This window comes from Gambusia affinis, linkage group LG01, assembly GCF_019740435.1.
Source record: "Gambusia affinis linkage group LG01, SWU_Gaff_1.0, whole genome shotgun sequence".
NCBI lineage: Eukaryota > Metazoa > Chordata > Actinopteri > Cyprinodontiformes > Poeciliidae > Gambusia > Gambusia affinis.
In genome coordinates this window covers 8,745,308-8,772,993 of record NC_057868.1, presented here as the reverse complement: position 1 = coordinate 8,772,993, position 27,686 = coordinate 8,745,308, and the positions used below count along the sequence as shown (strand labels likewise).

The 27,686-nt window shown below is 39.6% G+C and overlaps 1 protein-coding gene across 1 annotated transcript; it reads right to left on the bottom strand.

Annotated features, from left to right (window-relative positions):
* Positions 1 to 650: 650 nt before the first annotated feature.
* Positions 651 to 26,256, bottom strand: ctnnbip1 (catenin, beta interacting protein 1). The gene is made up of 4 exons (XM_044122783.1): positions 26,104 to 26,256; positions 14,843 to 14,957; positions 13,427 to 13,517; positions 651 to 3,298 (listed from the first exon to the last, which is right to left on the bottom strand). The coding sequence occupies exons 2-4, from the start codon at positions 14,936 to 14,938 to the stop codon at positions 3,240 to 3,242; spliced, it is 246 nt and encodes an 81-aa protein (XP_043978718.1). The 5' UTR covers positions 14,939 to 14,957; positions 26,104 to 26,256; the 3' UTR covers positions 651 to 3,239.
* Positions 26,257 to 27,686: the final 1,430 nt, after the last annotated feature.

Here is a 27,686-nt window from a genome sequence, read left to right as displayed (position 1 = left end):
AGGACTCTTGCATAAGTTGCTCCATTAATTTACCCATCAGTTTGGACCAATCTAACGTGTCCTTCCACTTTCTTGGTTCCAACTTTTTTTTGAAAACATTCATCACTTTTTAGTAGCGGAATCTGCATGTTTGTACAATTACTCCTTCTGGTTTTGGACGCCGTGAAGCTGCAAGGATTTTTGCTCTTAGTTTTTTTTTTTGTAACTGCTGCAACAAATCTTCTTTTTTTTTTCTTCAACTCGGGGGAGCCGATTGGCATCTCCAAAGCGCAACTATTACAGAGATTTAAAGAAAAGCAGCAAAAGCAAATGAGACAGATTAGCTTTTGTTTAATATTGTCAAGCTGTTAGCATGTAATGAAACTGTCGTACAGAAATGGTGTCTTTAGTCAGAGGCTTCTTCAGATTTGTTGCAAGATTGACTGCTACCAACAATCTGCCCATAAAACCACGACTCTTTGAAGATACTTGGATGCTGTGAGTTACAACTAAATTTTATTTCCCTTTGGGACAAAGTAGTTTTTGCTTATACCTGAACTCCTCGTTAAAAGAAATGTTTGTGGTGAAAAGTCTCTGGTTATTTTTAATACTTTTTCCACCCTAAAAGCTTGTTTTCTTAAGAGTGAAAATAAAGAAAGTGAAAGTTTTGCTTTTTTTTTTTTAAAGTTCTTTAATGGTTCAGTTGGATTTGGAAGCATTAGGGCAGTATGGTCAGCAGCCATACGAAACCAAAAAGAAATCAACTAATCAATGTAGACTGGGAAGAAAAATAAAATATAAGGCAACAAAATAAAAAGTAGAAGGAAAAAAAAAAAAAACAATTAAGCAACATCCGGTCACAGTAAGAAGATACACAATCCTGCCTTCAACTTAACAGCATGCTGAAAATGAAAACAGGGAGATTTTAAGTTCAATGAGGATCTCTCTCTCTCTCACACACACACACACACACACACACACACACACATTCACAACTTGATCCAAGGCTGCAGTCCAGCCCTGATGGGTACAATGTACAGTAAAACACCTTAGAAAAAAAAATGCATAGAGGCAAATAAAGTAAACATAAAATACAGACAGACCTGTTGGCTGTTTACATTGCGATGATTGTTGGAAACATTCACTCTGAACTTACCGCCAACAACAACAACAACAAAATAAGCATTTCTAAGAAGCTAATAGCTTCCACAAATACCGACAATGTACAAACAATGGTCATTGTGACAAGGCTGAATAAACATGAGAAACCACAAAGCAGACATGCTTGGCTTTAAAACATCTTAAAACAAAATTAAATAAATCAGCACGTTGTTAAGAAATATGCCTGTTGAGACACAAAAATTCTTTTTTTTTTTTTTTTCAAAGTCCAGCTGCATCGATTAAAGATTTAACTTGCTTTCCTTTATTTTTGTAAATGACAAATAAAAACACATTTACAAACATATTTTTCACCCCGCAGTGAATCAAACAAATAATCTTTGTTCTAGATATTAAAACGTTTTTCTTATTTTCTGTTTTTAAAAACAAATATCCCGCTGATAATAGTGCAACAGATACAGTACAGTTAAAAACAAACAAACAAACAAACAAAACAAAAAAATAACAGCACACAGTTGTAATGTTTGGCGTTATGGGTTCGATTACAGGTAGTTAAAAGTTAGAGTTTGTGTGAATTTAGTGTAAAAGAGTCACTGCTTGCTGGTTAAATTAATTCCTGATTTAGTGAAAACAATATTGTCAATTCAGGAAACAGTAAATTACACCCACAGCTTGTTTTTTGTTTAAATTGGCACGTGGAATTCATTCTTCCTAGTTTCCAGCTAAACGTACAATAATAAAAAAAAAAAAATTAAAGTTTTACTCGTCACAATGAGTGGAGAAAAAAAAAAAAAAAAACAAGCAGAAAGGATGTTTACGCCTGTGTTTCATGTTTGATTCGATAACATCTGGTAGTGTCTCTAATTTCTGATCAATTGCTCATGATTAAAAAATAAACACTGACAGGAATAAAGAAAGCAGCAGAAAGATGAATAATAAATGGGGCCTCACGCACAACATGTCCAGATTTAAACAAAGACCTCCAGGCATTTCTCCTTCATAAATAGCGTCGATTGATCCAGGACTTGTTAAGCCGTGAACTAAACATGAACGATTGATACTCGCACTCTGCTCAACCGGCCTGTCGATACCTTGTCGGGAATCCTGCGGTTCATACCATGATTCAGTAAAGCGTCACCGTTTTTGCTCCTGTGCGACTTCCAATTAGAAAACGAACGAGATCCAGCTGCGCCCGTCGCTGCAGGGCACGGCTGAAGACGACCTTAAGCGGCAGACGGGGGTCAGGGATCGATGCGTCGCTAAATGAGTTTATCTGAGTCCGGCAACTAAAATGTGAGCCTCATTAATCCGGCCACAGTCCGATGTGGAGAGTTAATTCAATTTAAAACCATCCAAACGGGAAGCAGGAAATGTCTTCAAACACTGATGCGGTCATATGCTGCTGTTTCTGAGTAGTTACTCCTAAATGAATGATTTCACACCAGCTTCTTCTTATGAGTGACCGAATGAGATGAAGAAGTGGTAGATACTAAAGCTGGACTCCACCGGGGAGACTTTCTACCGGATCCTGAGACACGGTTGTGACTTTAAATGTGCTAAAATTAAATTTTTTTAATTTTTTTTACAAAACGAGGCCCCTCGTTAACAAAAGAACGCACAACAGCTAAAACCCGAAACTAACGGCAGGGGCTTTTAAAAGCAGAAATACTCATCAACTGTCTCCTCTAACACGATTAATTATCGCTTCTCTTCGCTGCGGGTCGGCGGTCGAAAAGGTCCGCCTCGGCGACCGCAGCAGACGTGACGCCGCCCGACACCTCGACGCGGACAGAACCTAAAAAAACAAAATCAACCCTCGAAGCCGCCACAGAAAATAAAACCAAAACCAAAACCGACAATTACCCAATTTGTGAGTGTGTTCACAGATTGCCTTATTGCCAAGGCCGCGGCCCACAGTGACCCGCTCGGGTGCATCCCAGGCGCCGTCAGTAGGTGAGGAAGGGGCAGGATGTAGGAGGCGAACGCCGCGTCTGCTCCTCCTCCGCCTCCTGCAGGCGCCTCTCTTCTCCTGAGCTCATCGGTGTTGTGTTTGTTTGTGGAGTTGGATGTTGGATGTGAATCATGCACAGGGCGGGACAGCGGGTGGGTTTTGTTTGGGGAGAGGTGGAGAGAGGCCTGGGTCACTGTCGTCGGTCTTCTGTCTCTGACCGTGAGAACGCCATCACCACGTCCTCTGGACCTGGGATACGGGGAGAAAAAAAAAAAAAAGAGAAAGAAAATGAAACGTGTTCAGAGAAAATGAGTAAAGCATTTAAAGGAGGTTGGAGAGTTTCCTTTTGTAATAATAGATTAATGACTCAGAGAGGAAGTGATTCCCTCTCGTTTCCCAGTGTGTCGATCAGAGACTTTGACCTTCACAGCCGAGTGAAATGTAACAGACCTTCTACTTTAAAACGAGCATCTGTAAAATGCAACGACTGGTGCAGTTCCATCATATATTCTTCTTCTTCTTGTTTAAGCTGCAGTATTTTAGATTTTATTTGGCTTAAAGCTGCAGTACGTAACGTTTCTTTAAAAGAAAAATAAGTTTAAAAAAACAATAAAAAAAAAAAAAATTGGTTAAAAGTGCCGTGACGGTGTAGTCAGACATAATCTGTGAAAAGATCAATCAATCTCCTCCACCTTTTTCCTTGTCTTGTATTGACACGTGAAGATCTGCACAGCTCTCAGTCAAAAACAACCAATCACAGTCCGGAGGAGTGTCTTAGCGCTGTCAATCACTCATGTACTCCCGGTGCTAATGGTGGAGAAACGACATACTGGTACAGAAAAACTGTTCATCTGCCGTCATCGGTGGCTATGCTAACTAACCTGAGCATTCATGACACGCTGTTCTAGGTGCAGTAAAATGAAAATGTGTCAAATTTTCTAAATGATTCATATATGCATATACTTCCGAAGCCTCTCTCAGGTACACACTGAAAATCACCAATACTTGAGACCTGATCGACAGTCCTTGTAACTGCCTAATTTAGTAGTTCTAACACAATTAGCACTCAAATTAGAAACAGTCTAATATCTAAGGTTGTGCTTAGTTTTGCTCTTGAAGGTTCGGCCAATGAATGTCGAGGAAAACGAGTGAGGCGTCTGGACTGTGTTAAGTGTTAAGTAGCATAGCAGCTGAATATTTCGGCTTCCAAAGCTGCATTTTCTTTTAAACATTTTAGATACGTTTAACAAAAACATCTATGAATAGGCAAATTTTCCATGAATCGTTTAAAGTTACGTTGCCCAAAAACACTGTAGTCCTTCAAACATGGACATTGCGGGCCAAAAATATTTATTTGATTAAATAAAACAGCCCTACGACTCCCAAAATACCAGTGAAAACTAAAACCTGTCTACTCTAAAGAAGGTGGGTGTCACTTGAAAGAACATTTTAAATCTAAAATGTTCACAGAGGGAACAGAGTGATTGTACAACATTTTGTAGCATTATGTGAAGAAGCTCAAGCGTTTTTTTTGTTGTTGTTTTTTTCCTCTTTCTTTTTCCATTCTGACACCCACGGCTCAAACACCAACTCTAGTTCGACACGTGAAACGTGGGTTCTTATGAATCCAGTCAGCTGTGAACGGTGAAGCTGGAGGAAACGTCCCACTGTGAACGTCGGCTTGGTGGGCGAAAGGTAAACTCTTCCCTTGCCGGATACACCTGCAGCGTAAAAAGCCGCTCGGCCGTCTGACAGAGACGTGGCGACGCTCTGAGTGGGCTGCTGACAGCGGTATCCTGAACAACCTCCAGATCTGAAGCTTCACTGCCATCCACTGAGGCAACCGGAGGCGTAAGGCTGCTTGACACCAAAATCAGCCCATATTATCACCATTAAGCATCATTTAAAGTCGACTCGCAAACATGACATGCTTGTATTTCCTCCCTGTTCCTTTTGTGCCATGGTAGTTTACAATTACAGCCTCCTAGGTGTTTATGTTTATTATTCTGTCAAATACACAATAAAACCTGTCTGCTGGCTTTTATTTGGAAACAAGTGATTCATTAGTAGTTAGTCAACTTATGAAACTATTTATATGGAGTACAGCAGACCTGTTTAAGCAGCTTTCGTCTCCAGAAAGTGTTTAAATACCAGGATTTAAAACACATAACATTGAATTAGCAGCTAAATGTGCAGCTATTCCTTCATATCACAATCAAATAATAGTCGATTTCAGCTCTTCTGTGTCTAGACCAGGGGTCCACAACCTGCGGCTCTGGGGCCACAAATGGCTCGTTGGCTCTTCCACAATGACTCTGAATAACTCTGGAAAAAAAACAAACAAGAACAAAATATATATATATATAAACAAGGAGAGTTTTTACCATAATAATTAAATTTACATAACCGCAGGACACAGTAGTTTTTTTTCCTATATGTTTTCTTTAATTTACACGATTTTAATAAAATAGCATGCTATTGAAGAAAATATCTCAATCCACTATTTATAAAATTATTATCCGTCTTTACTTTGGTAACATAAAACTAGAAATAAAAGGTGGTTCTTAAAAAAAAAAAAAAAAAAAAGGAAACATTTCCAGTATCAGAAATTATAAGTCACGTTTTCAACAGTTTCATTGAGCTGTAGCTGCTGGACTGAGGGCAAAAATTGCTCTTTGGAGTGTAAAGTTTGCAGACCCTTGATCTAGACACTCAGGAGAAATGAGTGGTTTCAAAATCCTTTGAAAACAGAAAAGAAAACTGCTTAGATACTTTTTACCACCTGGTTCAGTATCTGAATAAAAAGAACACAGGTATCATGTGGTTCTGGTCATTAAAAGGAATACAATGAAGGAGAAATCCTGCTTGAGTGCGATAGTCTACTGTCACCACCATCCTGTGCTGTAAAAACACACCTTACAGTTTAACACAAAGATCAGCACCTTTTCAAAAGGCTAGGAAGCCGTTCTGACAGCAACCGTTTTTTTGCTTGCTTCATAAAAATACACTTTCACAGCAGCTATGAGGAGTGCCTGTTGGGTTTAATCACTAGAGATATGAAAGTAGGCCAAGAGACTGTGAGCCTCGATCCTGTCTTTGACACAAAGAGAGGATCATCTTCATTAGACATAACAGATCCTACCAACAAGTTTGTGTTTCACTTGGGTATCCCTTTCAGAGAACATTTATCCTAGGATACCTTCAGTACATTTTAGAACAGCAGCAAGGTTAAATCTATAGGTGGAGGATGTCTTTTTCTCTTTTGACTGGAAACGACGCAGGTAAATAAAGGAGGAACAGACAGAGTCTACAAGACTAGACTAGTTTTGTGTGTTATTGTGCATCAAATTGTTTTCTTTTGAAAGACTTTAATGTGGAACAATTCAAAATGGAGACAATTTTGCACCTGGACACATCCGTCACCTTCACTGCTGCACAACTAAAAACAGCTCCGACAAGGTCATGCTGCAGCACAGCTACCAATATTAGGCCAAGGAAAGAAGGAAGAACTGGAGGACGCAAGGACAGAAAGGAAAGAGGGAATGGAGGTACGACACAAAGAAGCAAGTTAGGATAACCAGTAGGGAGGACAGGAGAAGGGAAGGAAAAGGAACATTATAAAGAAAGAACAGAAGAAGAGAGGGACTACGGAAGGAACCAAGAAAGGATGGAGACAAGGAAGGGAATATAGAGGGATAAACAAAAGGAAGGGCACAAAAATTATAGACATTAAATGATGGGAAAGGGCATAAAGCCTGGAAAACTAGAACTTTTCCTGAATCCTTATTTTCTTTTTCCAACCTTCTCCAGTCCTGAAATATACAGAAACCAAGTTCCAGTCGCCGTAGGAACGCCGCAGATTGACGGAAATAAGCACCATCTGAATTTCACGGTGTTTGCGTGAAAGATTTCTCCTCCCCGCAACAGACAGTTCAGGCCAAGGGCACAGAGCAGCGCGAGCCAGAAACCAACAGATATTCTCTCAAAATACTCCCAGAGGCCGAGCTAAATCTGAGCACAGCGCCCGAGAGTCATGTTCGGACCTCGCCCTGATACCAACACACGCTCTCAGAGAACACACACAGCAACAAGCTGTAGCCGACGAGATGGAAACGTCAGGTCCCTCAACGCTGTTGCCTAGCAGCAGATAAGAATCGGGCCGCGCCGGAGCCGCTGCGCACGAGCGGGCGGCTTTTGGTGAGCTTTGATGCAGCTCTGCTCCCAGACGTTCTCTCGCCTTCCCATCTGCCTCCAGGCTGAACCGCTCCTTACCGCCGCCTCCCAGACAGAGGTGAACACACAACGACCTGCGAGGGTCGACATGCTCAAAAAAAAAAAAAAAAAAAAATAGCAGCACTATGTTTTTGCCTGATATGTCCTCTACAAATCCCTCTGTAGAAGAAAACAAATGACCAAGAGTCATTATAGGAATCATTATTTTGATTGGGCAAATTTCTATCAGCATCTAGAGCTGAATAGTCTTGTTCACTAAACCAGATATTTAAAAAGAAATATACTGCTAAAGAATTTGAATTCTTGCATTTTCTATCAAGGAAAATGAACTAAAAGAGCAAAGAGTGGATCATTTTTACCGAATATCCCTGCTTCAGGGTAGCATCGTCAGGAGCAACCTGAACACGCAGTCCTCCTCTACACTTCTGAGGCAGCATAAATCAATATTTGGCTTGCTTGAAATTAAAAAAAAAAAAAAAGCAACATGAAAGCCTTGGCGAAACCTCCGAGGAGAAGAAATCTTTTATTAAGCTCAAAGGGAGCCTGTTTGAAGTGAGAGGAATGAAGCGCTTTCTGCCCGTCTTTCTAGACGAAAAAAAAAAAAAGCAGAGAAGCGTCTGGATTGACGGCTCTGGTGTTGCAGTGGTGCAGCACCAACAACATTTAAGGTCATAAAGGTGCTGAGAACAGAGGCGGGTTATGTGAGGTTCAACACTCAATTTCCAAAGGTTTGGGCTGAAAACAATTAATCGATAATTGAAAAAAAATAAATAAATATCGCAAACTAATTTAGTAACTGATTAATTGATAGTTGGAGTAACAAACTCAGAAAAAAAGGCCAAAAAGTGTTTGAATGAACACAAAGCAGTAATTAAGCCAAAACTGTAAATATATGCAGACCCTGAGACTCTACACGAACCGCAAAGAAGGAGGCAGAGGACTAGTGAGTGTGAGAACCACTATCCAAGACGAGACATCCAAGATCCATAGATACATCAGGGACAAAGCCTCAACAGACAATGTGCTCAGTGAATGTCTCAAACAATGGGGAACAGAAGCTGAGGTGCCGGAGGAACCATCATGGGAGGACAAGCCCCTGCATGGGATGTACCACCGCAACAACTCAAGTGGCTGACATCAGAAAGTCCTACCAATGGCTGGAAAAAGCTGGACTGAAGGACAGCACAGAGGCCCTCATCATGGCCGCCCAGGAACAGGCCCTAAACACCAGAGCAATTGAGGCCCAGATCTACCACACCAGACAAGACCCAAGGTGTAGGTTGTGCAAGGAGGCCCCTGAGACAGTCCAACACATAACAGCAGGGTGCAAGATACTGGCAGGGAAAGAATACATGGAACGACACAACCAAGTGGCAGGCATAGTGTACAGAAATATCTGTGCAGAATATGGACTGGAACCCCCAAGATCAGAGTGGGAAACACCCCCGAAGGTAGTGGAGAATGACCGAGCTAAGATCCTGTGGGACTTCCAGATCCAGACAGACAAAATGGTGAGGGCGAACCAACCAGACATAGTCGTGGTGGATAAACAACAGAGGAAAGCCGTTGTGGTGGATGTGGCAATACCAAGTGACTGCAACATCAGGAAAAAGGAGCATGAGAAACTAGAGAAATACCAGGGCCTAAGGGAGGAACTGGAGAGGGCCTGGAAGGTGAAGACCACAGTGGTGCCTGTGGTCATCGGGACCCTCGGGGCAGTCACCCCCAAACTGGAACAGTGGCTACAACAGATCCCAGGAACAACATCAGACATCTCAGTCCAGAAATGTGCAGTCCTAGGCACAGCCAAGATACTGCGCAGAACCCTCAAGCTCCCAGGCCTCTGGTAGAGGACCCGAGCTAAGAGGAAGAAGAATCACCACCCGCGGTGGGTGAGAAGGGAATTATTTATTTATTTTTTTCATACACATTTTACATTTAAGATCAAAAACTTGCTGAAATTATTAAATTCAGTGAAACCACCACACATGAAATCATCTTACACTAAAGATTTAGCAGTGTAGTCTGACAACAATTAGCATTCTCTCAGTTTATAGAGCAACCTCGAATCCCTGAAGGAAACTCTGGTTTCCATGGATAACTGAGGTTTCTCTGGCAACATTTCCTCGCCTCTCATTCGCCGAAGCCCTCCACTGGAGGCAACTGGTTTCCTTAAGAGAGAAACCAGTGGCCTCGTTCTGTAATTCTACCAACTGTTGCCTGTGTGTGTTTAAATGAAATGTAAATACCGCAAAGCCGTAATTAAAACGGTTAATTAAGAGCACCAGCAGCCAGATTACAAAGGAAACGCAGTCACCACTGCGTAACAGAATTTCTGTTTCTTTGTGTCTTAATCCACTTAAAAAACAAAACAAAAAAACAACACAGTCACATGAGTCAAGAATAAACTAATTTACACTAAAACAAGCCTCACTTAATGGGTTCGTGCTCTTCCCAACATAATGACAGTGTTCATACAAAGACTATGGGGTCCTGCAAGGCCAAAACATTAAGAATTCAGAACAAGACAGCTGAATAAAGAAAATCTCAGTGCTGGCGCCTTAGCTGGTAAATCCTCCTTGGCTTTAATTAAAATCTGCCAAACAATTTTTTTTTTCCCCTCACTTTTTGCCTTTATGCTAATGAGCCAATTAAAACAATCCAAGATGCAAATGAAGTGACCCATAAACAGAATGACAGCTGACTTTTAATCAGTGAGGGAATGACTGATTGGAACGGGGCAGAAATTAAATTTCTGCACAGATTAAGAAAATACAAGCAAATACTCTCATCACATTTTCCTCAATTGTGAATTTTAATCAATCATCAGATTATTCCTGGGACTCCTTGACTGTGCTGATAAGAGGGGATCCTGTCTCAACACGTTCATATTTTTCTTTAACTCTCCATCTCACTGCTGTGCACTGAAACAAGCTTCAGCTCCTCAGACCCGACAGGGACCAACATGAACTAGTTCAGATCCATTAATCGATATTAAAACTGTTAACTGATCTTCTCAATCAACTAATGTTATTAGTGGAAGTGTAATGTATCAGAATAACGTATTTTATAACATCTAAAGATAATTGCATTTTAGTTTATTTTTATAGGATAATAAGGCTGCCATTCACTGCATCTGAAAAAATCCCTGAGATAAATTGGAAAGTTAAAAAAAACAAAAACTGTTGAAATGAGTGAAAATCATACAAAACTGGAATTTAAAATAATCATTTTGCTACTGCTTTAGATTGACTTGAAACAATAAAACAATTGTTACAATATTAAATCCTGCTGAAATGAAGTGCTAGATACAGCAACATGTCCATGTATCATTCAAATTAAATGTATTTATTAAATGCGTTTTGAGTCTGGGTTGCAATTTATTGCAGTTTTCTCGTTTCAAATGACATTGTTTCAGTGATTTGCAGTTTTTCCACTTCTTGTAAATACTATAGTATTTTCTTCTCCAAATTACTTTACTCAGCTGCACATCACTATTAATCTGACTATGCCAATTTTAATTTTTTTTCTTTTACTTGGCAGTATCATTTTTCTTGTGTTGTGAATTTCTCCGTGCAGCACAGTCTTATTCCTATTTCTATACTGTTGGACTTTTATGTCAATATTAATGCTCCCACTTACCTTAAGTTCTTGCTGTGACACCCAATTGACAACAATGCATGTTTCTATTCTACTGTACCAAAAATAGGCAGCTGGGAAACCGATATGCTCTGTAGCGGTTTAACACACAACTGCAAAGTGTTAAAGTAATCAAACATGAGCTGAGCTTCTCGTCTAAATGTTCCCTCAAACATTTTTTTTCTCCTGGCAGACAGATGTGCTTAGTTTCACCAAGTGCCTTCAGCAGCTTAAAATAAATTCATGTCTGACATTCAAGCATCACAATGTGCTTCTATGTGAAACCGTAAACCTTCTGTTCATCACCACCAAGCTGGAAAGACTCATCTTTGAAAAGACGTTTTAAACCTCGACAAACTTCCGTCACTGCAGCAGATAATTTATCCACCATGATTGTTTTGACGTGGTTAGGCTGCTAACGGAGAGCGAGGTGAAAACAAAACATTATTTTTGCTTTATAACAAACAATATTGGTGCTGACAACAATTTTGTTACTGTAACACAAAGTCTCATCTCTCTTCTTCAGCTGTAGAAACTGATTCTTTAATTATATACATCAGCTTGGCCAGTTGGATCAGCGACATTCTGAATTACCTTAAAAGTGCTGTGAAGATTATTTGCTTTTTAAATTAAGTATGGATTTCATTAAAATTAGCTGATTAACCGTCACTCACTGCAGCAACAGATGCTTGTGCTGTTAGTGTAACAATGCAAAAAAAAAAAAGAGTCAGAATGAAAGAAGTTAGAGATGTGCAACAGCCTTGCCCTCAATTGCTTTTCATTTTGTCTATGGAGTAGTTAAAATCTCTCCTTAAAGATTTAAGGAGAGGTCGAAGTTCACTCGGGGGGCGGGGGAGACTGCAGCTGCTCACTCCCCAAAACGACGGCCATTAATCCCATCAGAATGACAAACGGAGAGTTCAAGCATCTCAGGTAAAAAAAACAACAACCAATTTCACGTCAAAACTATCAGTCTATTTTAACACCAAACATTTTTGTCCACAACACGGGACAACATCTGGCCGCTCTAATAGCCTTCTTATTTTCTGACAGACCACTGATGCACCATCAGAAACAAAACGCCCTGCTGCTGGACTGAAGCAGAAGCATATTGATGGAGCAGCTGCTGCATATGACAACATGAACCAACACCAGAAACTAAAATCGGGACAGAATGGTTCGTTCCATCTAACGTTTAAACTCATCAGTAAAGTGCAGTTTAAAGTTTATCATACTATTATTATTAAAGTGTAAATGGAAGAAACAAGGTTACCAGACATTAAATATCAAATGCCATCAAATACACTCAGGCTTGCCAACACACACCGAAACACCTCGTCCTTTGTGCAGCCTTGAATATTTAGAAACGGATTATCTCTCCAGCGTGTGTGTAATACCTAATCACAATACCTCGGACCAGTTCTGTACCGCGAATAATTCATGGGCGCACGGAGGACATTCAATGCATCTGTTCTCTAATGTATGAAGAAAAGAGCATCTTTCACCTCTTCCATCACTCCATGACTTATAAGAAGTCATCCCACTGTATTGACAAAGCAAAGACGGCAGAACATCTGTGAACTTATCACTGATGAGACTTTTATAGATGCTATAAACCTCCTTAAATGGTGCCATGCTTTATGTTCTGCTGGTTAATGAAGAAACGTGAGGCTGTAATGAAACCTGCACATTCTTAACTGCATCTCTTATAGGAGTATGAAAAAAAAGAGAGATTATCTCCACTTCTTTCTGGCACTGATTGTTTTATTACAGAGAAAGGACACAGGCAAGGACACCAACGTAACACTTTGAGATGTTGTAGGCGGTTTTGTGTTTCCAACGCCCCCTGAAGGTGTGAACGTCACGAACAGGAAAGCAGGACCTGAGACACAGCAGGCCACTGCCTAATACACGATTACTGGACTGGAAATCCAGCAGAACAAAAATATCTACACTTATCTGCTGGACGACTGCAGTGCCGCTGCACTTACACTGTTGCTTAATGCAGCGCCATCTTGTGGTTCAACATCAAGCAACCAATGGGTGGGAGAAAAAGCTCAACAGCGCACTCTAGTGGACTCCTCTGAAAAAGAATGAATGTTCATGAAGCAAAACAGAAGACTGGAGTGCTGACTTGGTTTACAGAGTAAAACACTTTCTGATGGAGAAAGAGAGAAATGGCGGCGGCGAGTGTTTCGCTCTTGCTGAAAGTGAGTCGCTTGTATTCCAGTGATGCGCGCCGTTTGCTGGGTGAGTAATCTCGAAGCTTGGTGGGCGGCTGGATGGTTCCCATGCACAGTCAGGGAACGCGTCTGGTCTGCTGTGCTGTGCACTCTTTGAGAATGAGGTGTGTAGAGGGATTTTCCCTTGTTTTTAGATGAACCAGAGCAGCAGCTCTGCAGCATGTCAGCATGCAGCATCCCAAAACATAAACATTTACAAAGAAAACGCCTTCTAACACAATTATTAGTGACTTTATAAAGTGTGTGTGTGTTCCAGCCTTACCCTGGTCTATATTGTGCTGTGGTAGCTGGCTCATCTGACTGTGAACCACTCCTGCGTAACTCCGGAGAAAAGCTTCTTCACTCTGTGTAAGCTGTGAAAGAGTAAACAGAGCCATTTTATGAAGCCTATAACAAGAACAAACAGGCAGAAACTCTGATCCCACTGACCTGCATCCTGCCGCTATGCTCAATAAGAATAATTCTATAACAATTTTGAAAACCAATTTTCTCAATAAAATTATTTTGCTCTGCCTCTTTCTTTTCTTCAGACATTTCATAGTCAGAAACATTTGCATGTATTTTCACTCTGCAGTCACGTTTCTTTGTGTCACCGAGTTAAAGAGGTTTCTGTGGGTGTGTGCCATGCAAGGCTGGAAATACAGCATCCTTAAGTATTCAAATCCCTAGAGTCTTTTCACATTCTGTCACATTTCAGTGCATTTCGATGACATTTATTGACATTTAATTACGATCACAACCAGTCAAATCTTTTGCCACTTTCAATCTGTCATTTTCAAGATTTTCCAGTATTTAGCTTCATCCATCTTTCCTTTAACTCTAACCAGCTTATACAAATATCATGATGCTGCCACCACCGTGTCCCATCATGAAATGATGTTAGGGTGGTGTGCCAGTTGTAGTTTTCAACACACAAAGTATTTTTGCTTGCAGGAGACGAAACGCTTCTTCCATGCGTTTACCATGCGGCTTTCTTTGAACAGTGATTTTCCTGCTGCTCTTCTTCCATAATGACCAGATTTATGGCATGTATAATTTATATTTCTAATACAGACTTTCCCACCTGAACCGCAGGTTTCTGCAGCTCCTCCAGAGCTGATATCAAATGTTTTAGCTGCATTTCTGAATAATGCTACCCTTACCTGGCCATGTTTTTGTAGGTTGTTTCACTATTCTCTTTGTTTTCATATGATGATGGATGGTTTGAACAGGATTCTACGATAGACTTATGGCAAACAGTTTTATAGCTTAATAGCTTTAAACTTCTCTACATTTTTCTTCCTGACCTGTCTGCCGTGTTCATCGGTCTCTGTGATGCTTTTCGATCTCTAACAAAGACCTGAAGCTTTCACAGAACATTTGGATTTATACTGAGATTAAATTAGATGTAGCTAGACCTTTAGGTGACTTCTCCAAATGCACATCACACTTTTTAGATTTTTACTGGTAAATAATTTTGATAAAATTATTTATCATTTTCCTTCCACACTAGTTTTTGTTTGTCAGATGTAAAATCCCCACAAATTTGTGAATAAAATGTGACAAAAGTAAAGAAAACGCTACGAATACTTAATGAGATACTAAATGCCAGTATATGGCAGAGGAACAGAAACCCATTTGTCCTTATCCAACACCTAAAATGTGAAAACCAGCCTGCTGGGCCGGTCGCCATACTTACATTTGAACCCATTTTCTTAAGCATGAGCAGGACCCGCACTTTATGCTGGATGTACATGTCTTCAGGAGACTTCCCCGGCGCCTCCTCGCGGTTCATCCCCTCTGCTCCTGTGGCTCTGGTGACACAAAACCCGGCAGCGTTACACAAATTCTGCAACACGTCTAATGTACATGAACGGTGCGAGTTCAAAATAAGAAATTGTGGGTCTTTTCCAGCCACAAAGTCAGGCTACATTAGGCAAGATAAGATGAGATCACAACTTTCGGCAACTGTTCATTTGCTGTAGATAATATTTTAGGTCTGGTGGTTCTAACTCACCTTTCTCGATTTTTTTTTTTTTTTTTTAAACACGTTTCGTTTTAAATCCTGATTTATAGGGGCTGGACAAAAGAATTATTGAAAAAAAAAAAAGCCAAAGTCCGCACACATGGATGCATAAAGTGGAGTGTGACCACATGAAAGCCTCTGCATACATCCTGTCTGACCTCTTTGGACGGACTCTTTATCTTTCAGTACGGTCACAGTGCAGTGCAGGTTTGGCACCTCACCACTTCATTAATATTGCGAGGTAGTTTTCGCACAGATCTCACTTCTGCCTCTGACCTATTTTCACAGCCAGCCTGCAGAGATGCAGAATATAGGGAAAAAGGAGTGGCGAGAAGAAAAAAAAAGGAGGGAGGAGGTGAAAGATAAAACGGAGCTGCCAAATCTAATGTGGGTGATGAAAAAAAAAAAGGGAGAAGTTATGCTGTGATCGCGTGTACGCATCAAGGTCGGTCGCTGTCGCATTAAATCTCACAATGCACCAACAATGAGCGCTCCTGGATATCCAGCTTAAATCTGCTAATTGAAAACCCAAATAAATAAACCCATTTAATACAAAAATGATGTAGAAAGAGAGCACATCACTATGCATGTCAGGATTTTCTCTCCCCAAAGAATATCTCGTATAAAAAGCCTGAGCAAACCACAGAAAATGATGATAGTTCTGGCAATTTATTTTGGCCTCTTATCTGAACAAAGGGTCGCTAACGTGCTGACAGGTCGTTTGATGTTGGGTTATAGTTAATTGAGGAGCCGGCTGATCAGTCCTCTTTTCCAGAACCCACCAGAGAGAGAGAAAGAGTGGGGGTCCTGCTGGCCACTTAGTTGTCAAAGTGTGGCAGTGAAATCACCCAGATCAGAGCAGCTGGAGCTCATGCTGCCAGCTACAACGTCTGTAACTGGAGCAACCAACAGAGGCGCTTATTCGCCTCAACCTTGAGGTTGATCACGTTTTTTTTTTTTTTATTTTATTTGGAGACCTGCTGAAGACTCAAAGACAGAGAGACAGACATAAAAAGATGGAGAGCTCTCTGACGTCAGTTTAGCTGCTCAGGAAACCTTCAGGGGACCGGTGGCGGTGGGTGAACGAGTTTGGGCGGGGGGTAGAGATGAAGGGAGGATGCTGGCGGATTGTGTAGGGAGGGGGTCTGGTGGCGGCAGCGTCTTTAGATCAGCCTCCGTGACGCTTTTGATCAGGTCTCTGAGCTTCAGATGAATTGGAGAGCTCGCATGCCGAGCAAAGAGATGTGCAGCGTGGAGACGGAGTGAAACTCAGGAGCATCAATACGTCTTCCTCAGAGGCTCGAATCAAACGGTCACTTCAAATAACGGGACAAAAGATGAGCGGAGACTGTGGTCACTTAGCCAAAGGAGCCGTCTTGAGATAAGATCTTTAGAAAGGTGATTTTTACAATACCCATCACATTTATTGACTTCTTATAAAAACTCTTAAATCATATTTAGAATTCATTCTAGTGGTACAACTTGGAATTTGAAGACATTTATTCAATGGGATAAAAAAATAAAAATAAAAATCAGCAGTGGGAAATGAAGTTTTAAAAAAAATTTGTTTTGTTACACTTGCTGGCACATTTGTACAATTCCTATAAAATAAATGCAACTAAAGTCTTTCCTAATTAGACTTCACTTTTTTTTAGGATGATCAGAGTCTGGGAAAAACATGAATTATATTTTTCTCCAGAATCTGGTTTGAATGCTCCCCATCTGACACCAAGTCAGTCATTGCAGCATTCACCTAAAATGTTGAAGGCTACACATTTTCCATGTGTTGTGCAACATTTCAAATGATTATGGAAATAAAATCAACCCCTTTTTGATAAAAAAAACCTAAAATGATAATATTTTGCGAAACACAAAAACTGACCGGCATTGTTACTTTAGATGTTTGAACAGATTTTTCACTGTTTTATTTTTTACAGTTCAAGCTCAAATGTATCGACGGGGCAGTTCAGCAGTAAAGTGTCCAGCAATTCAATCCCTGTGATAATTACAGTAATGTTAGTTTTTGGGCAGCTTTGACTGGGTGCAGTGACAGACTGACGAATGTTAGTACTTTTTATCGTCACAACAGTTCGACTCCATGTTGTCAATCTTGTGAAAGGTTTCAGGTGCAAACAAAGTGCTGTCTAGTTGACAAAAGCATTTTGTACAAAGTATTTTAGTCTGATTTAAGAAAAATAAGTAGATATTTCTTTCACTGATTTTTTTTTCCAACTTAATATCTGCAGACCATTCGGTATATTCTGCGGACATGCTGCAGAATATACTATATATATGCAGAACTGAATATACAGGAAAAAAGTCTGGATTTTAAATGTTTCTGTTACACGGTGCTGCTGCAATAATAAGCTGAATTTAAGGCTTTTCACACATCTTTACCAAGGATACCAGCTGATATTTATAATAAATATTTTCCTGTCTTGACAATGATTTCTAGGAGTTTGTTTGAACCCGGGAGCACTTCATTACAAAATGACTGGCAGTATAAATAAACATATTGATTTTATGACAAGGCTTCACAAATCCACGGAGGTTTGCTTTTGAAGCTTGAAAATCCATATTTAGCATCGCATCCACGCAGGACTCTGCTTTGAGTGCTTCAGGTTTTATTTTCCACCAACCCTAAAAGTGTCATCCTTTCACAGCAATGCACAAAAACGTGTGTCCTGCTTGTAGCCTTGTAAATAAAACAAGGGCTACAAAAGCTCAATATGAGAATGTTGGCTCAAAAATAGAAGTACTGCATGATTGTGGAGACGCGTCATCAGAGACGTGATGAGTACCGCAAACACAAATAAGACAAGAAAGATGCCTCTTTCCCTGATGCGATGGAGAATAAACTCCGCTCCAAGTATTTTTATTTAAAGTTTTTATACGTTACGTCTTGTTCTGAGCTACTGATGCAAATGAGCAGGGGACTGGCATCATTTGCTCATCTATTGAAAGAAACACTCCCTTTAGAAAATGTTTCCTCCAAATAAATAAGCCTGAATTATTTTTACTTTAACCATTTCTGTCCCGACTGTCCCTATTTGAGGATATAAGTGGGTAACATTTTATTTAAGCCTCTTACAATAAGCATCTACCGGTAATCAATCAATTACATAGTAAACTAAAATGAGCTTGATACTTTTCATTCTTATAATTAACATTATATAAAGGGCAATTTTGTTTGCAGAGACATTATAATTCAATTTTATTTATGATTCCAGGTTTTATTTATGTTTTATTTATTGGTTTTTGGTTGCTATGTTTTATTTTGGATATTTAAAATATCTTCCAGTTAGATGTTAAGTGTGCTCTGCAAAAGGTTTATTTATTTAAGACCTATAAATAATTACAACCATAATCAACAATGCTAATAAAATTATCATTGTTAATGTAATGATATAGAAAACAGTCTCAAAAACAACATTACTGGGACCATTTATCATCCAGCAAAATGTATTACTATGACAGGCCTACTCCTAACAGGTATTAATAACTTAAAAAAATTATGTACCTAGCTTTTTGTGTTGATATTGCATTACCCTGTCATTTGTTATTAGTATTAACTTTGGCTGTCATGAGACCATAATCAATACTTGCTATGACACATTTATGATTTCTTGGTTAACATCCATTTGTCCTTACAAATAAATATTTGCCTTTGTTAATACCAAGTTGTCACTTTGCATTAAATGTGTTATTAGTTACTGACTTTAATTCTTAATATCAGTCATAAACATTTGTGGAGAGTCCATGATCATGACAAGCGTTGGGTCAAAGTTATGGCAGAGCCGTGTCAATATTATGCCCTGCCCTTCAAATAAAGTTGATTTTATAACTGCAAAATAAGAAATTTCATTACAAAATTGACAAAGACTGTAATTATGATCTAAACAGCCCTATCAAATCAAATCCATAGTGAATAATGATTTACATGCACATATAAAAACCCGGATTATACAAACTGAGAGGTGTGCAAATTTAAAATAATTGCAGATTTACCATTTTAGTCAGAGTTGATAAGTTACTTTGTACAAATTTAAGAGCAACATTTAAACCCAAACCACAGGCCGTGTAGCCTTCCAGGAACTTGGTACTGTATTCCATGTCTTCCAACCCTCCAAGTATCCAATCTGTCAGATTCCTTTGTGTGTTCCCGAGGTTAGCATGTAGCAGTGCACTAATCCCTCGAGGGACACTCGGTCTGCCTCGACTCAAACCGGGTAATATTCCAGACATAATCAAAGGCTTTCTTTAATGCTGATCCAGGTCTAATCCCCCTGAGACACACCCCTCCTCGCTTTCTCTGTACCAGCGCTGGGCTCTTGTTAAGAGTTGTGATGTTTATATCAATCAGTTAGAATATCAGGGGCTGCTAAACAAGGCTAAGAATTGTAATAATACAATTCTTTTAATCTAATCTTAAGGAATGTAACAATTATGATTTCGTCCTAAAAATGACAAATTTTTTTAGCAATTTACTTCGTATTATTAATGACAGACCTTTTCATTTTTCTTCCTTCGCTTTAATGAATGTCAGCATTTGACGATTTAAAGCACAGATTTGTGGCTTAAAAGGATAACGCCCTAATTCTATGGGTACTACGGGAGTTAGACTGATGTATCGTTCATTTTGACGTAACTACACAGAGCAGTTTAACTACACATGCATGTTAATGCCCCAAGAGTGGACCTCGCCAACTTTTAATTAAAGATCCTTCTCCTACATGCTAAATATAGCCTCCCTTGGCTCAAAATTTTTTCCAAATCCATTACACTCTATGGCAGACTGGTTGAAAGAAGGCCTGAGCAATATTTGCAGTAGCCCAGATTTACTGAAAAAATATATATACCATACATACATATAAAATTAGGCATAATATGTTCCATCGAATCCAGTCATCTCCAGGTCGGATAACTAGAGTTTCATTTCAAATTAGATGAGGTTGAACAGATTTGTGTTATTGCATATGCCATTAAACACCGAATCTAGCACATCGGGTGTTGATGATCTGAGTCCGCATATGAATCCAGGGTGTTACCAAAGACAAGGTTTCCCTCAGTGTATTATAAGCCTGGCGGGCCATCAGGCTTTACTTGTGCCCCCACCAGGCTAAGCATTGCTTATTTATTCAAGTCTTTTTTGAAATATTTGCATTTCTTAAAGCTTTATAGTTGTTGTTAATCTTCCAATAACACATGATTAAGTGATATTTTCACTCATCCCTGAGATATTTTCATTCAGGGATGAATGACTGCCCTGACACCCAACCACAAAGCTTAGCAAGTCTTCTGGCGGAAACCTTGAAAGAAGTGACCCTTTGCTTTCTTTTATTGTTGGCTAAACAACTCTACCGTCAGAGCAACTACTGGTCATTAGACACTTTTGTACCTTTACAGTTTTGATCTGTTGTTCCTCTTGTTTTTCTGTCTTTACAGCCACATATACTCATACTGACGATTCAAAAACACAACCGCCTGAAGCACATGGGTCCAGTCTTCGAAAGTGGCCAAAATAATGACATAAAATCCAATGACCGAGTTTTGCACAAAATGTTATATTTGTGATCTTTTGGAGCCAGATTCAAAATTACATAGTACATTTTGTTATTTGCACAGCACTACCTTAAACGATAGCTAATTGAGCTACAATTCTGGTAATGTGCAGCAACATGTGGGGGTGAGGGCAGGACTGTGTGAGGAGATGTGTGCAAACAAAATGCTGCTCACTTCGAGTTTTTTCCAGCAAAAAAATTATAAAGGACTTTAAACCAAAGTAACTCCATGAAAGAAGCTTAGAGCGGTTCTGAAACTGTAGCTTTTTAAAACCTCACTGTTTTGACGCGGATACCCGGACCATACCAAGTTAAAACCCGAAACGCAATCAGAGAAGTTACACAGAGGTGGCGTTCAACATTGATAAGAGACTGGAGAAAATAGCATTCCCAATTGTCTTTGCCTCCTTCGATTTTCTCCTAAACATCTTACTGACAGTAAAAGTAGAAAACTTTGAATCATTCTAACTACAGCAGTACTTCTGTTTATGGGGCTCTGACTTATGAACAGCGTAGCCAAAAGGGCTTTTTACTGTTAAAGCAAAAATAAAAGTTTTATGCGAGTCATCCTTAATCATAACTTTGAAAACTTTTCACAGTAAAGATGTGCTGTTTAGAACAATTACTGGCTGCTTTAACAGCAGCACATGATTTTTGGTTCTCCTTATTTGAAGGACGTCCAGTTCTGGCAACCGAACAATCAAATGGTCCATCCATTACCAAAAAGTACCAATTGTCATTTCTGAAAAGGGACAAACAAGCATCATTTCTCAAAAACATTTCAGATTCCAGACACGCCACAAAGTGCCACAAGGGTGCACGTTATGCAACGGGATATGCTCACACGTTCACGGGAGGTCAAGAAGGCCAGAGCCCGTAGGAGAGCACAGAAACAGTCGCGCCCACCCCGGTTCGCTGCATGATGCTCGTACGACGCGAAACATCCGGTTTACAAATCACATTCCTGCAAGCAAGCATGAGTCCTGCAATACGACTCGAACGGTTTGATGGCTTGAACAGATAGGAAAAAACTGAGAGCAAAAAATAACCTGAGTTCAATCATGAGCTGCTCCAACGTCCTGAGCAAATGTGTGAGAAACATTAGTAGGCCATGAGGCTGATGTGGCTGCCAGCTGATCAGCCTGCCCTGGTTCTGCAGAGCAGCTGTGCCACTGCAGGTACACACACACGCGCACGTGTGCAAACACACGCATACACACACTCTACCAACATCTTGTCAAGTCTTGCTCACTTTTCAGTCAATGGTTTTATTAATAAAACATTTAACATGTAAAATCAGTCAATACATTTTCAACAGCAAGCATCATTGATACTGATTTGTATCACAAGCCTGATTGTTTCATACTGTTAAATCTAGTTTAAGTTAATTTGTTCTTATTGAGACCTTCATTTGTGAAGACTCTTTTATTATTTTTACTGAACTTAAAGCATCATTTGAATCATAGAACAGCTTAAATTTCTGGCTGCCACAGATCACAATCAACGAGTCAATCAGTAATTCTCTCAAACTCACCTGTTTTTGTGCAAAGCACACCTGCCTACAGAATCGATTCTTAATCATTTCTGGAGCAACATTTGGAAAAAAGAAAGAAATGGCAGACGGATATAGATAGATAAATGATAGAGCGATAGACAGTTACAGACAGAGAACTAAACTAGACATAGAGTTGAACTGCAGATGTCAATTTTTACACCATTTCTTTTTCCAAACTGATCCCGAGCTGGAAAAATGATTTCATCAAATGTCATACTACTCCAGGCCACAGGAACAGTGAAACATAATGGTTTTGAAATCTTCAAATGAATTAAAGATGCCACCCTCCCCTGTTCAGGTCCGTCTTAAATTCACCAGTGAAGATCTGAATGATTCATTTTGGGAGAATGTCTTGTGGACAGAAGGGGATGCATTGGAGCTCGTCTACATTCACCCGACCCGATCATAATCCCCACAGTCAGGCATGGAGATTGAAACTCTATGCCGTGGAGCCGTTTTTTTCCGTTAAGGGTGGGGAAAGACTTAATTGCTTTTAGGGGCCTCCGGACAACATGTGCCACAAAATCTCCGACAAGAATCTTCATCTTCTAAATACAGGCGGTGTTTGTGCAATCAGCTGTTCATGAACAAACAGAAATTAGAGGGAAAAAACTGGCACAGTCTGTGTCTTTATGAACTAATAAGTATGCAAGTATATTTAAAATAATAATTTAAAATATGAACTATCTAAGACTAAATACATGACAAAAATATTTCCCTGAAGCACATATTCATATTTGCCAACAACACAACATAAAATTTAAGGGATGAAACATTTGGATTTCTTACGTCAATTACTTTAGAGCAATGAATTCCTTATCCCTCTTCCAAAAAAAAAAAAAAAAACTATTATAATAATCTCTAGACTAAGTGTGGGTGATATGGAACGAGAATTTTATCACAATATTTTATAGCATTAATGTGAAACAAATAAAGATGGTGATAAGTTAAGTAATTTTATGGCACAGTATTCATAGTGCCACAAACACAAATACGGCCCTTGAAAAACGTTCCTATTTAAATTTGGCTTTTTCAGGATGCCACTTGCTTAGAAAAAGTGTGATTTGTATACATCACTAAACTCCACAAAAACAGCATTTAACCATATTTTAGTGACATTTATTGATGCTCCAGTAGGATAAACAGTGAAGAAAATAGGAACAATAACCCATAAAACTGTCAGGTTTTGTTTAACTTTAACATCACTAATTGGTATTCATCAATGCAATGACGAATCAAAATTCTTATTATGACAATTAGTCCCGTCACGAAAGCAAATTTTGCTGAGCGATTAATTGTCTCAAAAACTATTGCGATAGACAATAGTATTGTTTGAAGACCTTTGTACACTGATTTAATGGAAATGACGTAATAATGCATGTGATTTACTGCCAAAGATAGATACACTTTATTTTCAAAAGAACACTTAACACTGGAACTGATAAAATAAACAAAACAACCAAAAACAAAAATAAAATGGATTCTCAGTCTCCATTAACAAAAGTGTACGTGAATAAAAACACCAAAGTGTAAATAAATACTGGATTTAACCAAAAGAGTGCAGATTATGAAGTCTGTGTACCATATTGCCCTTCAGTAATCATTAGATTTAAAGATGGGCACATCGACTACCTGATGCAATAGTTCACACTACACGTTAGTTCACACCTACATTTTCCCCTCACGATAATCTTAGAACGATTGTGTGGTGTGTTACGGTAGATCGCCGTGGCAACTCGGATCTAAATCAGGGGTTTTCCCCGACTGGGAACGTTAACGCAGCCTGTTGAATGCGACAGGTAGCCAATCAGAAAGCGCGGATTCTCCAGCCCTCCTCCAGACCCAAGCACTCGTTCCTTCTTTGATTAAATTCTCATCTGAACATTCACATCAAGTCAAGACAAAACAAGTTATGCCCAGGTAGTAAATCATAAACCCGTCACTTGACACACACACACACACACACACACACACACACACACACACTTCCTGGAGGTCAAACCAGTTTTGGTCTTCCAACACCATGAGCGTGCCAAGCAGACACCAGAGGCTAGAAAAGGTCCGACAAGGGCCTGCTGGTTGTACTGCAGGCATCTCTGCTCATACAGGGGCCTTACAACAATAGTGACAGTATTTGGGACAATGGAGATGAACTAGATTGTGAAAACATCGGTGACAAGTGGGTCATGTTTTGTCGTCGTCATGTGATGCGTGAACTCAAATAATTTGGCAGAACTCAACAAACTTGAATAGATACGTTGACAGATGCCTAAGATGAAGATACCATTTCCGTACTTACTCAGACCCCGAAAATAGCTAGTGCTTAATTAAAATTCTAGATTATTTCCATACATTTTCAGACTCCATTGAAACCCAGTGGGGAAAAAAAAGAAAAGAACATCTCATCTGGTCTATGATCACAGAGCATCTATTCTCACTCCTCAGGGTCCCTCAAAGGACCTGAAACAGAAGCTGCTGCCTTAAGCTGGTCCCTTGGGGGTGCAGCAGCACGATTTTCAAAAGTGCCAGCATCAAAGCCAGGCAGCAAATTCTGATTACAAACAGCTAAATATATGTGCTATGTTCTGGGAACAATTTATTGCAAGTGGTTGTGAATAGGAGACAAAGAAACAAAGATATCTGGAAATGAGAAAAGAGGAGAAAACAAATATGAGAGTGACTGATTAAAAAAATTATTTAAAAGATTTGTAAGTGATTTTGTGAAAACATCAAGCGTGAGATGATGACACGCTGGATCTGGGTGCCAAGACTAGGACCAGTAACGGAGCAAGTGATTGCGGAGATTAACCAGACGTTCCCCTTCCGGTATCGGCTGCATGCAGGCAGCTGATGATGACCCCTCAGGGAGTATAAGGAGGCAAGTGGTCCTAATCTTTCCGCAAAAATCTAAACAGCTAAGAGAACGTGCAAACTAAGAGAGGCTTAACATGCTGTGGTACACGACCAAGTGTGCCAGTTGCCAGGGGGATTCTGTGTGTTTGCCCATGACCAAGGCCTGACACCTGCTGGCTGCAGCACTCATCAATGTCCTGCTGCCAACAGGGAGCCAGCTTTGCCACTAAAAGGGCTGTCAAATACCAGGGAGTGGGGGTGCAGCAGACACTCTAAAAGGCAAGGCAGCACAATGGATCTCTGGCTGCATTAAAAATAGAAAACCTCTTAAAAAGGGGGTATTTGTGGCACTAACTTAAGGGTAAAAACCCCCATTGAATATTAAGTTGTATCTACAATATCATGGTTGTCTTGTGGATATCTGTTATAACATGTAGGAATTCATAATGTATATTGCAGTTACTGTCAATTGAAATCTAATATAATTTAGAGAAAATTTACTTTCTATTAATATTTGTGGACAGAAAAGGAAACGTCGCAGCTTCAAGGAAGCCTAAATTGCTTCAGTAGCATATTAGTACTGCTCAGAAATCATGTTGCGGGACGTAGACAGTTTACACTGTAGCTCTATTAGCAAGCAACAAACCTTTTACCGATATCCCCGAACCGCTTCAGAGCTATAGCCGTTGTTGTAACGCATATAAGCACGAGTCCTAACCAGTTATAAGACCTCTATGTTTTAATATGAACTGACATTTTAATTGAGGGAACCAAAGGCGAGCCGCAGAGCTAACCGACCAAGCTAGCTCGCCTAGCATGCCACAAACAAAAGCCTGAATGAAGTTCCAGCGAAGGGAAACAGCATCCAGGTGCCGCCACTACACGTCGGAGCACCGCGGTTCAAACTAGAAAAAAAAAATAACCCTACTGACAAACTAATACCCGTCAAGTAAACGACAGCTCACCCCTCCTGGTCCAGCTTTACTTTCTTGTGTGATCTGTTTGAATGGGGTGTTGTTGTATTAGCAGGGCGTCCTTTTCCGGGGTCACATCCCTCCAGTCGGCAGAGCTACGGCGGACTGAATCAACCAGCAGAGACCGCGGCTGGAGCTACAGTACCGCTGCATGCCGCAGGGGGCGCTCACGATCAAGCTGAGGATGTTCTTAATTGCGCCTAAGGTTGAATTAAACTTTCCCCCATTATTACAGTCATTTGTTTATGGTTTTTAATTCATTATTATTATTTTTTAATTATTTAAACAGAGGTGGGCGGTAACAAGCTACATTTACTCAAGTGGAAAAGAAAAAGAACAGTTTTAGGAGCTTTTCTTCACTGCACTTTTTACTTTTCAATATATGTATCACTACTTGCGTAACGTTTCTGGATACTCCACGTGACTTCACTAAAATGATTAACAAACATGTTTCACCAGACAAACAGCCTGTGAAAAATACGAGACGTCACAAAAACAATTTTTTTTAATCAGTGTTTTTTTAAAAAAAAAATCTGCTGAGACTGATGTACCAGAAGAGTAAGCACTAAATTGTCACTGGAAGTATTTTAACCTGTTCTACTATACATTACCTAGTGTAAGTGATAGCTGAATAGGTTTTAGATTGGAAAAATATATTTAGAATACCAAATTCATTATTTTACAATTATGTAATTTATTTGTATTATTATTTTTGTTTTAGTTTTTAAAATAATAGAATTTGCACAAAACTATTCTATTCAAATGATTAGCTTAGTGAACAGGTTGTGTCGTGGCATGTTTAGGAAGCCCACAATAGATACAGCACAGAGAAAACCAAGTGAGAATGCATAATAAAACGTTCTGTTGATCTACGTATTGCAGTCTAAATAGAAGAGAAGGCAACTTACCCTGCTGAGGAAGGAAAGAAAAGAAGGTACAGATGTTCATAAACCATCACAAGAGCACAGAGCACTGCACAATAAACTAACCTGCTCTGCTCTTATCACTCACCCATCCCAGATGATTTGCACTTGACTCATGCTGCGGTTGCAACTAGCAGCAACAAAATGGAGCTCAAAGCTGTTAAATAGTATCTAAAAAAGGGAGAAGTAACACTGCTTAGACAAATTATGGACTAAAATTTCATTGTCATTTGTTATCAAAGAAATTCTAGTATAACCTATATCTACCTGTCCATTTTTAAAATGATATTGACAAATTCAATTGCATTTAATTTTCATCCAATTTAAAAAATATTCAACAAGCTAAACAGAGAATTCACACCTCATCAGACATCAAGCAGACGAATGTAATGAATATATTTAACTTTTTATCTGCAGTGACAAGTTTTGAAATCAGAGAACATTTTTCAAAGTGAAGTGACCAGAAGTTGTCAAGACTCTCTGAACTAGGGGTTAAAAAAGCTGTCAAAGACAGAGGGAGAAGTAGTGGTGTCCCGATACCGATAACCGTATCCGTATTGGGACACCACTTTCCCAACACTGAAAGTGACATTTCCTATCCATCCATCCATCCATTTTCTTTACACCCTTCTTCCCTAAATGGGGTCTGAT